Below are 13,576 nucleotides of genomic sequence, written 5' to 3'. Positions count from 1 at the left end.
GTCCTAGCTCAAGAGTCAAAACTGCCAGGAACTCATGGCAGAACCCAGCCTGCTTAGCAGCAGACAAGCTTTCTCCAGATCCACACTAGCCCATTTTCATTCCCAAAAACCTTTGAGTTGATTTGATGGGAAAGCAGTTCCTTCTGAAAGTGGAGGGCTTTAAGATATATTGCTGCAAAATTAATACATTGAGTCTAACTTGGGTTTCTAATCTGTACCTGAGAGCACATCGAAAAAAGGCTATTTCAGAATCAATGTTCCATTTTGAAAGTCCATTTTTCTGCTTTCCTTTCACAGGAGGGTGCTGACCATCTGCACCAGATGCAACACTGTGTTAGGGAAGCTGTTCATAGGGTGAGGTCGTACAGCTTTTCATAGAATCACAGTCTCATTAGGGTTGGAAAAGCCCTTCAAGATCACCTGCTCCAACCATCCCCCTACCACCAATGTCACCCACTAAACCATGTCCCTAAGCACCACGTCCAACGTTACCTTGAACACCCTCAGGGACGGTGACTCCACCGCCTCCCTGGGCAACCTGTTCCAACTGAAGTTAAATGAAGCTTTGCTGTGGACACTGTAGAACCAGGATTTCATTTATAGGTTGTAAGACCAAAGTCAGACTTCTGAAAATGGATTGCTGTAAGGCACACCAAATTATTATGCATAGAGCACAAATATTGTTTCTTGAATTTCTTGACTTTATGTATGTATATTCTGCCATTGTGTTGGAAGTTGGGGTGTTGTTTAACATAATTTCTCAATAAATGATTTTTCAATAGTAATTTCTTGGGCAGGATGGTGACATCCCCAGGAATGGCAGATACTGTGACAATTGGCTGTTCCACTGGAAATAAATAAATACCCCTTCTTACTGATAGTAAGGGAAAAGGCAGAATTATGATATTTACAAGTTAGCTAAGAGGACTAAAATGAATATGTATTGCCCATGTTGCCTGAAATTTAGTCCTTTAATCAATCAGTTATTTAAGTTTCTCCTAGTCAAAATTTTCCTTAGTTGTCCTAGCACCTTGTTTTAGTGTGGAGCTCCAGAGGATTATTCAGGAGGGCGTTTTGCAGTACTTGTCAGCAGGTCTGATGCACAAAGAATTACAGAGATGTGCCTTGCAGAATAACAAAATTTATCACAAGTATTGTTTATCAACATGTACCATGTGCTTTCCTTTCTTTTCAATGTGAGGGCTTAAGTCCTCAGCTGCTCCTGAGGAATTCCTCCTTCTTCATTTCTCATTTAACATCAGCAAATTCTTGAATCTATTTTTGGAAGCATACTGATACCGGCTAGCAACAGGACAGACATTTGTGATGTCTGTTTTTAAAATTAAGCTTGTTTTCTTACTTTTATTCAGTGATTAAAACCAGTGAACAAGAGTGCCTGTCTCTGGCTTTTCCTGAATTTACCTACTGTCCAGCTTAATTAGCTTTACTAATTGCTTAACAGATCATGGCTGAAATAATTCTGGACATGCAGTGGGTGAGTGACCAGGCAGAATATGCCTGGGAATTCAGTTTCATCAAGGCTCATTATGTGTAGGGTCTTCAGACAAATTCAGTCTCCCACTGGTGAACCTCAGGTTGAATCAGCCCCTTGCACCTTGTACTGGTCCATTTGGACCAGTAGGAGGAGGGCTGGATCCTTCAGGGCTCTTCTACACCTAGCAAGGTGAGCAAGTGTGCAAGGCATGTTGTGCACGTGCCCCTCCAAGCCAGCCTCCATCCAAGGCCACAAACAGCCTTTAAGCAAAAAGCAAACAAAAACAAACAAACAAACAAACAAACAAAAACACTCCATGAGTTACTAGCAACAAGACCAAGTAAAACATCAATATATTGTGGGGAGGATTTCAGTAGCATGGAAGGAGTGTGGGAAATTTAGGCTCGACATCAGGAGGGGGTTCTTCACAGAGAGGGTGGTTGCACACTGGAACAGGCTCCCCAGGGAAGTGGTCACTGCACCAAGCCTGTCTGAATTTAAGAAGAGATTGGACTGTGCACTTAGTCACATGGTCTGAACTTTTCGGTAGACCTGTGCGGTGTCAAGAGTTGGACTTGATGATCCTCAAGGGTCCCTTCCAACTCAGGATATTCTATGATTCTATTCTATGATTCTATGGTTTCAGGGAATGAGGTTGTCACGCAGGTCTTTACTTGTTCAGGGCTGCATTACCAATTCTGGATGCAAGTGGCTGTACCTAAATTGGGTTAAAAACCAAGCTATCTGCAAATAATGATGGCAGAAATATTATGAGGGTGAGAGGTACCTGATGATTTTTGAGATAAGACATAATTGCAAGACATTTGCATAGAATCCAATTTAAATATTATGTAAGTACACACTTTTAAAGACAGTTTTTAATCTGTCTGCCCTTTTATTTATCCATCTATCCATATCTCTAGTCATAGACTTAAAAGAAATATTTTTGAAGTTTCTCCCAGCTTACGATATTTTCCTTTTGCTTACAAGTGAACCTCTATAAATGTTGTATTATTTTTAAACAGACTGTGATTTTGACTGTAAATTTGAAATAAAATGTACAAAAGGGACTGCTTTGCTGTTTGTATCTCCCAGACTATGCAGTGATGCCTAGTTTGATGACTGACAGCTTTACTTGTGAGATGCTAAAGCTGGGTATATTAACCTCACCTATAAATTGATACAGGATTAGGTTACGTGTTCAGAAGAATGCTATCCAGAAGGCATAAAAGTATGCTAATATTAATCTGACATAAAGTTTTTGATCTACAGCCAGATGGAAACCACAGAAAGGCGTTACAGTGTCCTCAATCAGAAAAGTGAGGGCAGATAAGTCTTTTTAATATATTAATAAATTCCACATAACTTTTAAAGTTTGATAGCGTATTTTATCCAAAAATATTTTACGGGTCTTGGAAAGCACTGGTAGAAGATAGCCGTAAATTTAACATGTAGTTTTACAAAATTCATGATGCCGCTTATAATAGCAGAAAAAGTATCGTCCTGTAGAAATCAAAGGTATCTCATGAACTGGAAATGTTTTGTTTACAGGTTCCAGCTCCACATTTCAGACCAGCAGTAATAAATTTGGACAAGGAATTTGGATATGGTATGGAGCTGGTTCAAATAGAGACAGTATGTGAGGATTTTGCATATGTTCAAAGGCTAAGTGTTAGAGCAGTGGTGAGTTCCTATCAGGAGACGAGCATTATTTATTCCTTAAGCAATGAGATCATGACTACTGGGAATTAATCCATTCATTTTGTTACCGTCTGTGAATTTCCATTTGCTTTCTTTCTTTAAAGTTCCTTGAAATTTGTACATAATCTTAAATTGTCTTGCCAGCTCCCTTCCCCCTACTTATCTGCTTTGTTAGCTTACATTTCTAAATACTTAGAGGATGATGGGGGGAGTCAATGAATGCCTAGGGTACAAAGCTGCTTTTGTGGAACCAAATTTCCTGAGTCATTCTTTAATCTTGGCTTTTGTGTTGCCCTGTCGGTGATGATATCCTTCAGTCATCACTCTCAGAGTAGGATTCCTCTTGCATTTTGGAGGATGTTTGTAATTTGGACATGTAGACCTAAGCCAGTGTCCACAGAACTCCATTGCTGATGTCCACAGTGGATGAACTTCAGACAAATTCACAGAAGTGATTAGTCTGACCTGTTTTGAACATCTAGTTTAGGAAAAAGTTAGTCTCTGAAAGTACCTTAATATCTTTTTGATTATAAATGCACTTTAGATGATAAATTAGCATACTGTAGACGTCTAAGTCTACAGAGTCAAGTCACTTCATCAAGTGACTCCCATCTTTTGTCCATAGACAGTGAATATCCAGTTTTTTATAATGAAAAAAGTATTAAAAAAAAAAGTCTATTTTGATTTATGTTTATCATCATCCACAGCATACTTTCATTGCAGTTAGAGTAAGTGTTAGGTCAGAGGTTGGACTTGGTGATCTTGGAGGTCTCTTCCAACTAGATGATTCTGTGATTCTGTAATAGCACCCTAGCATCTCTGTAAACAGTTCTTAAGATTTTAAAGGTTCTTAAGGTCTTAACTGTGTTTATTGGGGGGTAGGAAAGTATTAGTAATGTAGAGAACAAAAAACAAAAAACAAACAGAACTTTTATTACTAGTTATAACTGTGTGAATACATTAAAATGGAAATCTTCTTGGTCTACCTGAAAAAGACCTTATGTTTTCTTCTAGTAATGAAGATATGGGGGACTTTGTACTAAACACAGGAGCTCTCAAAATGGTATTACATCAAAGGCCTCAAACTTGTTACGCAGAATTGTTCAGATTAATGGTTACTGAGAATGTATGGTATGTTCTATAAGAGGTGGGTAGAAATGATAAAAATCTCCTGTATGTCTGTGTTTTATAGCCAAACCAAGTATTGCATTACAAAAGCTATTGATCTTTCCCTAAGTGACGTTTTTATTTTCTGTATAAAACTCTGAGCAAGCTTAAACTTTGAAAATGCTTACTCTTAAAATGCCTTTTTTTCTTTGCTTACCAATTCAAGTCATTCTTAGAAGAGCAAATACATTTTTCCGTTATGTAACAGAAATCTTCAGATAGTGATAATTTCAGATAATTTCAAGATACGGAGAATAAAAATGTGCTTTCATAGTATTATGCAAGCTTTTCAATATTGAGCTACTTTGTGGTTTGTTTCACAAATTGTAATTATTTTAATCTAGGCAATTTTCGACCTGTGGCCTGTGAGCTGTCAGGTACAACGTGCAATGTTCTGTTATTCTCTAGTCTAAATGAAAAAAAAAGTCATATGCAGAGGATAATCTGTGTATGCTTCACGGAAGCTTGGAATTCAAAGCAGTGGCACACTCTTCTAGTAGTATCAGCCACTGCAGGGCAATTTTTTTCTGCTCTCTAGACTAGTCACCTAGCTCCTTTGAAACCATAATAGGTGCTCAGTGAGAAGGTCTTCATCAAAAAAAAAAATCAGGAAATCATGCCACAATATGAATATGCAAGCAGTCTGGGAAGCCAACATCTTCATTGTTGCCAGCACAGGGACACCCAGCCACGCTGTGTGTGTTTTTCAAATGCTCCAGCTTAGCAGCTACCCAGCACATTTCCTTCAAACACTGAATAGTTAGTAGGCAAGTTAACATTTGGCCTCTTCCCCCCAAAAGATGTCAAGTGTGACAGCTTTGAAATGGAATCAAAATAAGATTCTTTTCATCCTGCATGGCAGGTGACAGCATTCAGCTCTTTACCTTTTCTTTCCGTTCCCTCTTTAGTCTTTTTTAGTTCTTCATGCTGCAAGAAATATATAATGCAACACATTTTTGGAAGACTAAGCATACATTTACTGTGCCAGGTCATATCTACTGCATCCTTCAGCATGTTCCAATAAAAGCCTGCAAAGTATTTTAACTCTGCTGTACACGACATAATTCAGCTTCTTAACTGGAATTAACTTAACTGGAATTAACTTAAAATTAATTGGACTTAACTTCGATCTGGATAGGCTGGACCGATGGGCTGAGGCCAACTGTATGAAGTTCAACAGGGCCAAGTGCCGGGTCCTGCACCTGGGCTGCAACAACCCCAAGCAGAGCTACAGGCTGGGAGATGAGCAGTTGGAAAGCTGCCTGGCAGAGAAGGACCTGGGAGTACTGGTTGATAGTCGGCTGAATATGAGCCAGCAGTGTGCTCAGGTGGCCAAGAAGGCCAACAGCATCCTGGCTTGTATGAGAAGCAGTGTGGCCAGCAGGGCTAGGGAAGTGATTGTGCCCCTGTACTCGGCTCTGGTGAGTACCTGGAGTACTGTGTTCAGTTTTGGGCCCCTCGCTACAAGAAGGACATGGAGGTGCTTGAGAGAGTCCAGAGAAGGGCAACGAAGCTGGTGAGGGGTCTGGAGAACAAGTCTTACGAGGAGCGGCTGAGGGAGCTGGGCTTGTTTAGCCTCGAGAAGAGGAGGCTCAGGGGAGACCTCATCGCTATCTATAGGTACCTTAAAGGAGGCTGTAGAGAGGTGGGGGTTGGTCTATTCTCCCACGTGCCTGGTGACAGGACGAGGGGGAATGGGCTAAAGTTGCGCCAGGGGAGGTTTAGGTTGGATGTTAGGAAGAACTTCTTTACTGAAAGGGTTGTTGGGCATTGGAATGGGCTGCCCAGGGAGGTGGTTGAGTCACCATCCCTGGAGGTCTTTAAAAGACGTTTAGATGTAGCCCTTAGTGATATGGTTTAGTGGAGGACTTGTTAGTGTTAGGATAGAGGTTGGACTAGATGATCTTGGAGGTCTCTTCCAACCTAGACGATCCTGTGATTCTGTGATTCTGTGATTCTGTGAACTGCTGAGAGTGACTAGTACGACAGTAATGGGAGTGAAAAAAAATGTATATATTTAATATATTTTGATGAACCAGTGGGACTGTGTCTTTCATGTCATTTATTGTTTCAAGCTGAGATTGCTTCAAGGCAGCATGGCCACAGGGTTTCAGTGTTTCATCATATAGGAAAGACTCAGCAAACTTGTTTTTATACTGATGAAAGAGGACTTCACCTTTGTTGGAGTGACTTGCTACTCTTTCCAAGAATAGAATTTAGAAAAATTCATTTTAATAAAATTTAAGCTATTTCTTATTTAAAGCATCTGAAATGGTAGTTGAAAAAAAATAGACTATAAAAAATAGCAAGTGGGTATTGTACGGATTTAAAAGGAAGCGTTACATATAGATTATTGAGTTTTAACAGCCTTTCTATGTCTTGCCCAAAGTTGAATGCTATTTCTTTGAAACTCTTCTGACCTGGAGTAACTCTGTGTTCACAGTTATATGCACAATCTTTCTGCCCCCTTTTTATCCCATGCTATTGATTCAAATTGAGTTTATCAAATATACCTTAGAAATGTGGAGATAAGAGAACATTAAATTCTTGTAAAGCAGGGATGATGTAAAAGAAGATAATTACAGTTTATAATCTTGAGAAGTGAAGAAGAAAGGTGACCTGTTGTCTTCTGCTTTGCTTTGAAGATCATATACTTATCCTATCTATTTATTTTTTCTGCATTTGCTGGTTAATTGTAGACTATTCTAAAACTGGTAGGACTGATGGAAAGGCTGTGACGTCCTGTGAACTATGAGTTTGCATGCCATGATATGTTTTGGTTTTTAGAATGTATTGGGAAGAAAATATAGTCCAGATATTTACGTGGAAAGCTCTTTTACTTGATGGTGTTTTGGAGAATCGCTGTAGAATCCACCTTTAAGAAAGACATCTTTTAGAGACAACTTAAGAGATAAAGTGATTTTATTCAACAGATATGTAGGCAATTTGTCTATATAAAAGATATTATTTCAGAGGAAACATAAATGTAAGTATTCATTTAATAAGTGAGAATAAAGCTAAGTCCAGTGTTTAGGTCTGTGGACAGCTACTGTAGACAATCTGTAGAGAGGAATGAAATCCCTATCAGAAAAATGTCCCTTTACCATATTGACTAGCCTTTGACAACATCAATTTTTGAGGATTTTTCTACTGTATTTGCTGAGTAGCCATTGCTAAATAATTTAATCTAATATAACTGCTCTTGGGATTAATTTGCAGTTTCCATACCGCATTGTGGGATGCCTGTAATTGTATGTTGAAGTATCATCATCACATTTCTAGATTTCTTTTTTCTCTGTCATAGGACCTTGAAACACAACTCATCATGTTGACATACTCTGTCATCTTGCTTTGCTCTGCCTTCCCTGTTGTTGCAAAGGGCTTTGAATGGCTGGGACTGCTGGATATGAAGGGTTATAGCCAATGGCTTGACATATAGGTGGAAACTGGTAAAAACTGAATACCTTGGGGATTGGTACTAGGATCCATATTGTTCAATATCTTTATCAACAGTGAAATGCAGACAAAGATACAAAATACCCATTCTGACAATATGTGAATGATAGAAAATTGGGAGTGGCTGTCACACTGATTGACAGAGCTTCAGTCCAGGCAGGTCTCGAAAACCCGGAGAGCTGGCCCAACAGAAACTTGATTGAGTTTCTGAGTCTGGGACAGTAACCCTATGCATCAGTACTGACTGATTCAACATCAGGCTGAATATGAGGCAACGCAGTATGTTCTAATCATAGCTAAAACAAAATGCACATTGAGCAACAGCAGAAGAAATGTGCTTGTCAGACTGAAGGAAGTAGTTGTTGCCTTCTGCTTGATGCTGTTGAGGCCAAATCGGGAATGCTGTGTCCTGTTTGGGGTCCTTCAAATCCACAGAAATCCTGAGAAACTGGAAAGGTTGAGCTGAAAGCTACTGAGAGGTGGTGAGGGTCTTGGAGCACGTGGCCTGTGAGAAGAGGCTGAGCTTACTTAGTCTTACTTAGCCTGAGGAAGAGGGGCCTAAAGGAGGTTAGGTAACAGCCTACAACTGCTGAAGGACAGTTACAAAGGTAATAGAACCAAAATCTTCATAGTAGTTCTGGGTAGAATAAAGAATAGGATAGAGGATCTGTGGGTCAAGAGCCACAGGTTGTTGCTTGGCAGGTTCAAGTAGGACATCAAACCATGCAACACTGAAGGAGGCTACCCAGAGGAGACACAAAATCAAGGTTTTAAAGACTTTGCTAGAGTAAGCCATGGCTGATTTGATCTAGCGTAGGCAATAAATAGTCTTCTTTTAAACCAGAGATTGGGCTAGAGACCTCCAGAGGGAGGATTGCTGAAGCTGGATCTCAGGCAACAGTTCTGTGAGCCTGCAAATTTCCATGTGTAAAATTTCAAGAAAACTTTGTCACATTTAGAGAAGTTCAGTCCATTTGATTACCCACATACGGTTAAATTATTTCGTCATTATCTGGCAGTACCCAACTAGTAATTTGTGACTGGCAAAGGCACAAATGACTGCAGAATTTAAACCACATTGCATAAAAAGTTACCATTTAAAATAATTTGAAGAAGATATATCTTAATATGTGAAATATTTAAATCAAAATTGGATGTATTTCAAAAAATGTAGTAAAATTATGCAAGAAATTCTAGAACTGTGAATTCTAGTATATATTATGTGAGAAGTGTCCTGTGATATGCAGAAAATAAGATCAGATGATCCTGGTGGTTCTTTCTGTCTTGAAAAGTACAGCTGAATTAATTCTGAGGCAAAGCAGATCTCTGTTCTGATCATGCTGGATGAGGATTGAAGTTATTGTGACAATTTTTCTTAAAGGATATAAAATAAATTTAGACTTCATGTCTTGATGGAATAGATTGCTGTTTCAGATAAGTAAAAACTTTCAGCCAGCTCCACAAAATGTAGTCAAGATGCCAGAAGAATGCATAGAAGAGGAACAGAAAAATACTTAACTAGTAGAACAGTTTCCGTCCTGGTGATTAAGAGTCAAAATACAATAGAAATGAGTGGCTGGGTAGATATGAACAGAAAGAAGGAATATCCAGGTATGTTCCTGCCCAGTTAGTCGTTCAGTTCACCGCTAAATTGAATGTGTTGTCCACCAACAACATCTCATAAGTGATGGAGTGCCATAGAAGAATGACCTCACAGGCATAGAAGAGAAGAAAAAACTGTGGTTTTGAAGTACTGATTTTTTTACTTTTTTTTTTTCTGATACAAGAAAGTGTTAAAAAAATATCCTGTTGTATAACACGTCTTCAAATACTCTCATTAGCAGCCCTGTTATTTTCCAGTAGACCAGGTTAAAGAACTCTGCAATTTTGATTTCGTCAGATGTAAAAGAGCTTGGGAACTCACAACAACATTTGTGTGTGTGTGTGCTTTGTTTGGTTTTTGTCTGTAATGCAAACACACCTGTACTTCACCTTCTGTGTTGTGTGCATGATGATTTGAGCTGTGTGGGCTCGCTGCAGTACAGTCACAGTGGCATCAGCCCCTCCTGATAGCACTTTGAATCCTTAGCTATAGTTCTGCTCTTACCGGGTTTAATGTTTTATTTTATGTTTGGAAGAGAGTTATATTCCTTTGCTTGATGTGTAAGACAATATGCCTTCCCTGTTTAAGAGACTTGATTAAACTGTCCGCTTCTGAAAAGGATAATCATTCTCTTTAATCTAACTACCGCTTCCTGCCCCTAATATGTGAAGGATTTAATCTCTTCTAGAGACCAGATCCTTACCTTGTGAAAATGAACTCTCCTCTGTTGAAGTAAACAAAACTCGGGCATGTGCTCATTCTTAAACATGTCCTCCAGTGCTGCTTCAACCATGATTCAGTTACGGCAGAGTAATACATGCAGAAGAGGCTGTACATAATCTTGCCTTTTTGAAATACAGGCTTTTGGTTTACACTTTAATACAGCAGATAACATTTTAAGCCATTTTCTTAAACTCTAATCTAAGTCTATTTTTTGTTTCTTCTCCAGTAGGTGTTTAGAAGCATGAAAAACTAAGCACAGATTAACAGTGAAAGAAACCTAGACATACGCATTTACCACTTAGTTATTATATTATATTATTTACCAGTTATGTATTGAATGTCTATATGGAAAGGGGCACTTCAATGCTCTTCTCTGTCTGGTGCACCTTTAATGTGATGTAATTTATTCATTCCAATAATGATAATGCTGCCATCTTAAAAGCATACAGTTTTGGTTCTGCTCAGTGCGGGATACATTGGCCTCAGTCTAGGAGAACGTTTTATTTGTTTGGTCATCTGTAAACATGTAGGCAGAGTGCTCGCGTACTTTAGTTTAAATTATACATCTTGGTGTTTAAATGGTTGAGGGCAAGAGCGCTCAGCACCTTTCCTATCAACCCCGTGTCACTGTCTTAGGTGAGGAGTGTGCAAGCAGATCTTTAAAGTGAGAACTGACACACTCCTCTGGGAAACTTAATGCACAAGGCTAATAAGCAATCTGTGGTTTATATTTCTGCATCTGAAACTGCAATGCATGTTTAATTTGGGGGGGGGGCGGTTAGCTGAAGTTTATGGCAGGGGCGCCGTGCTGCTATAATTTCTGTTGTGGAATGCAGTTCTTGCTGGAATAAGGTACATCATGTACTTCTACTCTTTTGTCAGAGAGCAGAAAGACAAACACGAATGATGGACTCAGTCCAGTATGCAGAATTTTGTGAAAGTCGGCAATTGAGTTTTTGTAAGTATTATAATGTCTGTATTGTAATAAGATGTTAAATTATTATTTCATGTAATAGAGAACACAGCAGAACCTCATATTTTTTGAAAGCACTTTTGTTTCATCCACAATAACAAAACTTTAAATTCTTTGTCCTCATAGCTCCTGGGAACGGTTAAGTTAGCATAGTTTTCAGGCTGTCTGGCAGAGTATTTTATTTGACTATTTACCAGGCTTTCTATGTGCTCAAATACTGTGCTGGTGGGGACTGCTGCAAAGATAGAACTTGTAAAGAGTTAATGGATTAAAACACCCGTACTTGCCTGAAGTCTGTCATGGTGTTGTTGCAGTCAGCACATTAATAAAGTTTCATGGTTGCAGGTTCTTAGGAATGCATCTAAAATTAGGGAAGAGCAGCAAGTTTTGCTTTTATTTCTGTATCCGCAGAGACACAAAGAACTTACTAAAGAGTCTTTTTCTATTTTAAGCTGTAAGCTCCTGCTGTGGAATTTATTCAACATTAGCCAAATTCATCAGTATACGCCATTCCAACACTAATAACATGATGACAGAATTAGGGCTTTACTAGCACTGAAAACCAACTTACTAGAAGTACTTGTGGGCCACAACTATAATGAGCTGTAAATTAATGGGCTTGATCATGTAGCAAAACATCATTACAGAAGCGGTTAAGTGATGACTAAGGTTTTAGGTCAAATGTCAGAGAAAGTGAGGTGAGGGAGCCAGTAAAAGTCATGACAAAACAGCACATGATCCTACAACGCAGACTAGAACACAATGGTGTCTTTAAATGAGAGACCTTATCTTGTTCTTCCTAGCAGGACACTTAAATTCGAAGAAAGAATGAGTCATTTATGGCAAATAAATGACACATTCGAAATACTGTTCTGTGTCAGCAAATGTTGGAAAACATGTTTTGTAAGCATTTCTTTTCCTAATTCAGTATGTTTTGTAAGCTCAGTTATAATTTGGCATCACACATCTGTGAGCCATTAGATCAATGATAGCTCAGATTAGGGGGACTTCAGCAAATGAGAGGTTTGCGATAGAGTCATTTTTAAAACCCAAAAATTGTCATCTGGAGACAGAACAAATACAAATCTTAAATTTGCAAAATCACATCAAATGTTGCTGACCAGGGGACTGTGATCTATAAAAAACCCTTGATGGTGTTTTCCCAGTGTTTTTAAATGACTGTGTCTATACAATTCTTTTTCACTGACATTTAATGTCATTAATAAATGAGAATTACAGTGCTTAGAAAATAGTAGAAAAAGAGACTCACTCACAAATTTAATTACATAATTTGAACTCAACTAGATAGCACATACTAAACGCCATGCAGAACATCTGTTCAAAACTAACACAAATACTATTTTTGCTTATTTTCTCTTTATTCTATTAAAAAATTAATATATCGATAAAAATTATTGTCTAAAGTAGCAAACCCTTTTTACAGTTATATAAACACATGAGAACTGGTCACAGGTGAACAAATCTGGGACTCCAAGAGGTCTGTTCTGAATATATATATTCCTAATCACAGCACCACATATTCCTGTGTGGTTTTAAAGACAGACAAAAGAAAAGGTCCATCAAAGGATCAAGCACTGTAGGATCTCATTCCGTCCTAAAAAATAATTATTATTGACGTGGTTTTCAGCTTTTTATTCCTTAACGAAGGCTCCCTTTGCAAGAGCTGTTTCAAGTGATTCTCCCAGCTTGTATTTACTACATTTTGGTTGTCCTGTATTCACGAACAGCTCTCATTAAGACCACTGTAGAACTGGTTTCTTTCTGTGATCAGCTTGTCTGCCACTGCCTTAAGTAAGATCATCCTTTTTTTGGTTCTTCTGTGAATTTCCATGATGGTTTTTCTGTTCCATTTTCGTGTCTCTTCCTTTTACTCTCTCAGCAAGTCTCTCATGTTTCTTTGTTCCATATTTTTCTCTGTACTTTCTCCTAAGTGATCTCATCCATTAGCAGTGTGAAGTTCTTGTCTGAATGCTGATCATTTGCAGATCTACATCTATCCTTATGTCTTTATATCCAACACACATTTTAAAAACATTCCTCTACAAATCATTTTGGCTGGCTTGTCAGCACCTAATCCCTGCACAGTTAACACAGAACTTCCTAGTTCTTCTTCTGTCCTTCTTCATTTGCCTTTGCTGTTGTTAACTCAATTATATAATTTTATCTGGCTTCCAAACCTCAGATTTGTGTTGATTTCTTCTAGCCCCTTTTTCTATCATTCATCAAAGACACGACACAATCCTATTATTTTTTTTTACCATTGAGTACATTCAAGATCAGATTTGTCCTATCTACTGTCCTCTGAGGTAGACTCTTCCTTGTTCTGAAATCTCTTGTGTAATTGATCATCTTTGTTTTTCTCTTTCCTCCATGCTGCTCATGGGTTTCCAAAATGTTGTATATGAAATAATTAACTTTCCTCAGTAGTTCCACTTTG

The 13,576-nt window shown here is 38.5% G+C and overlaps 1 protein-coding gene across 6 annotated transcripts in view; it reads left to right on the top strand.

Annotated features, from left to right (window-relative positions):
• SUPT3H (SPT3 homolog, SAGA and STAGA complex component) overlaps positions 1-13,576 on the top strand; it is a 280,990-nt gene that overhangs the window by 206,135 nt on the left and 61,279 nt on the right. For all 6 annotated transcript variants that reach the window (XM_083829800.1, XM_083829802.1, XM_083829797.1 and 3 more), the window contains exon 7: positions 11,028-11,103. In XM_083829800.1, the coding sequence (XP_083685926.1) occupies positions 11,028-11,103 (76 nt within the window). The remainder of the gene's footprint in view (positions 1-11,027; positions 11,104-13,576) is intronic.

This window comes from Anser anser, assembly GCF_964211835.1.
Source record: "Anser anser genome assembly, chromosome: 3".
Lineage (NCBI taxonomy): Eukaryota > Metazoa > Chordata > Aves > Anseriformes > Anatidae > Anser > Anser anser.
This window is presented reverse-complemented; position numbering and strand designations above follow the sequence as displayed.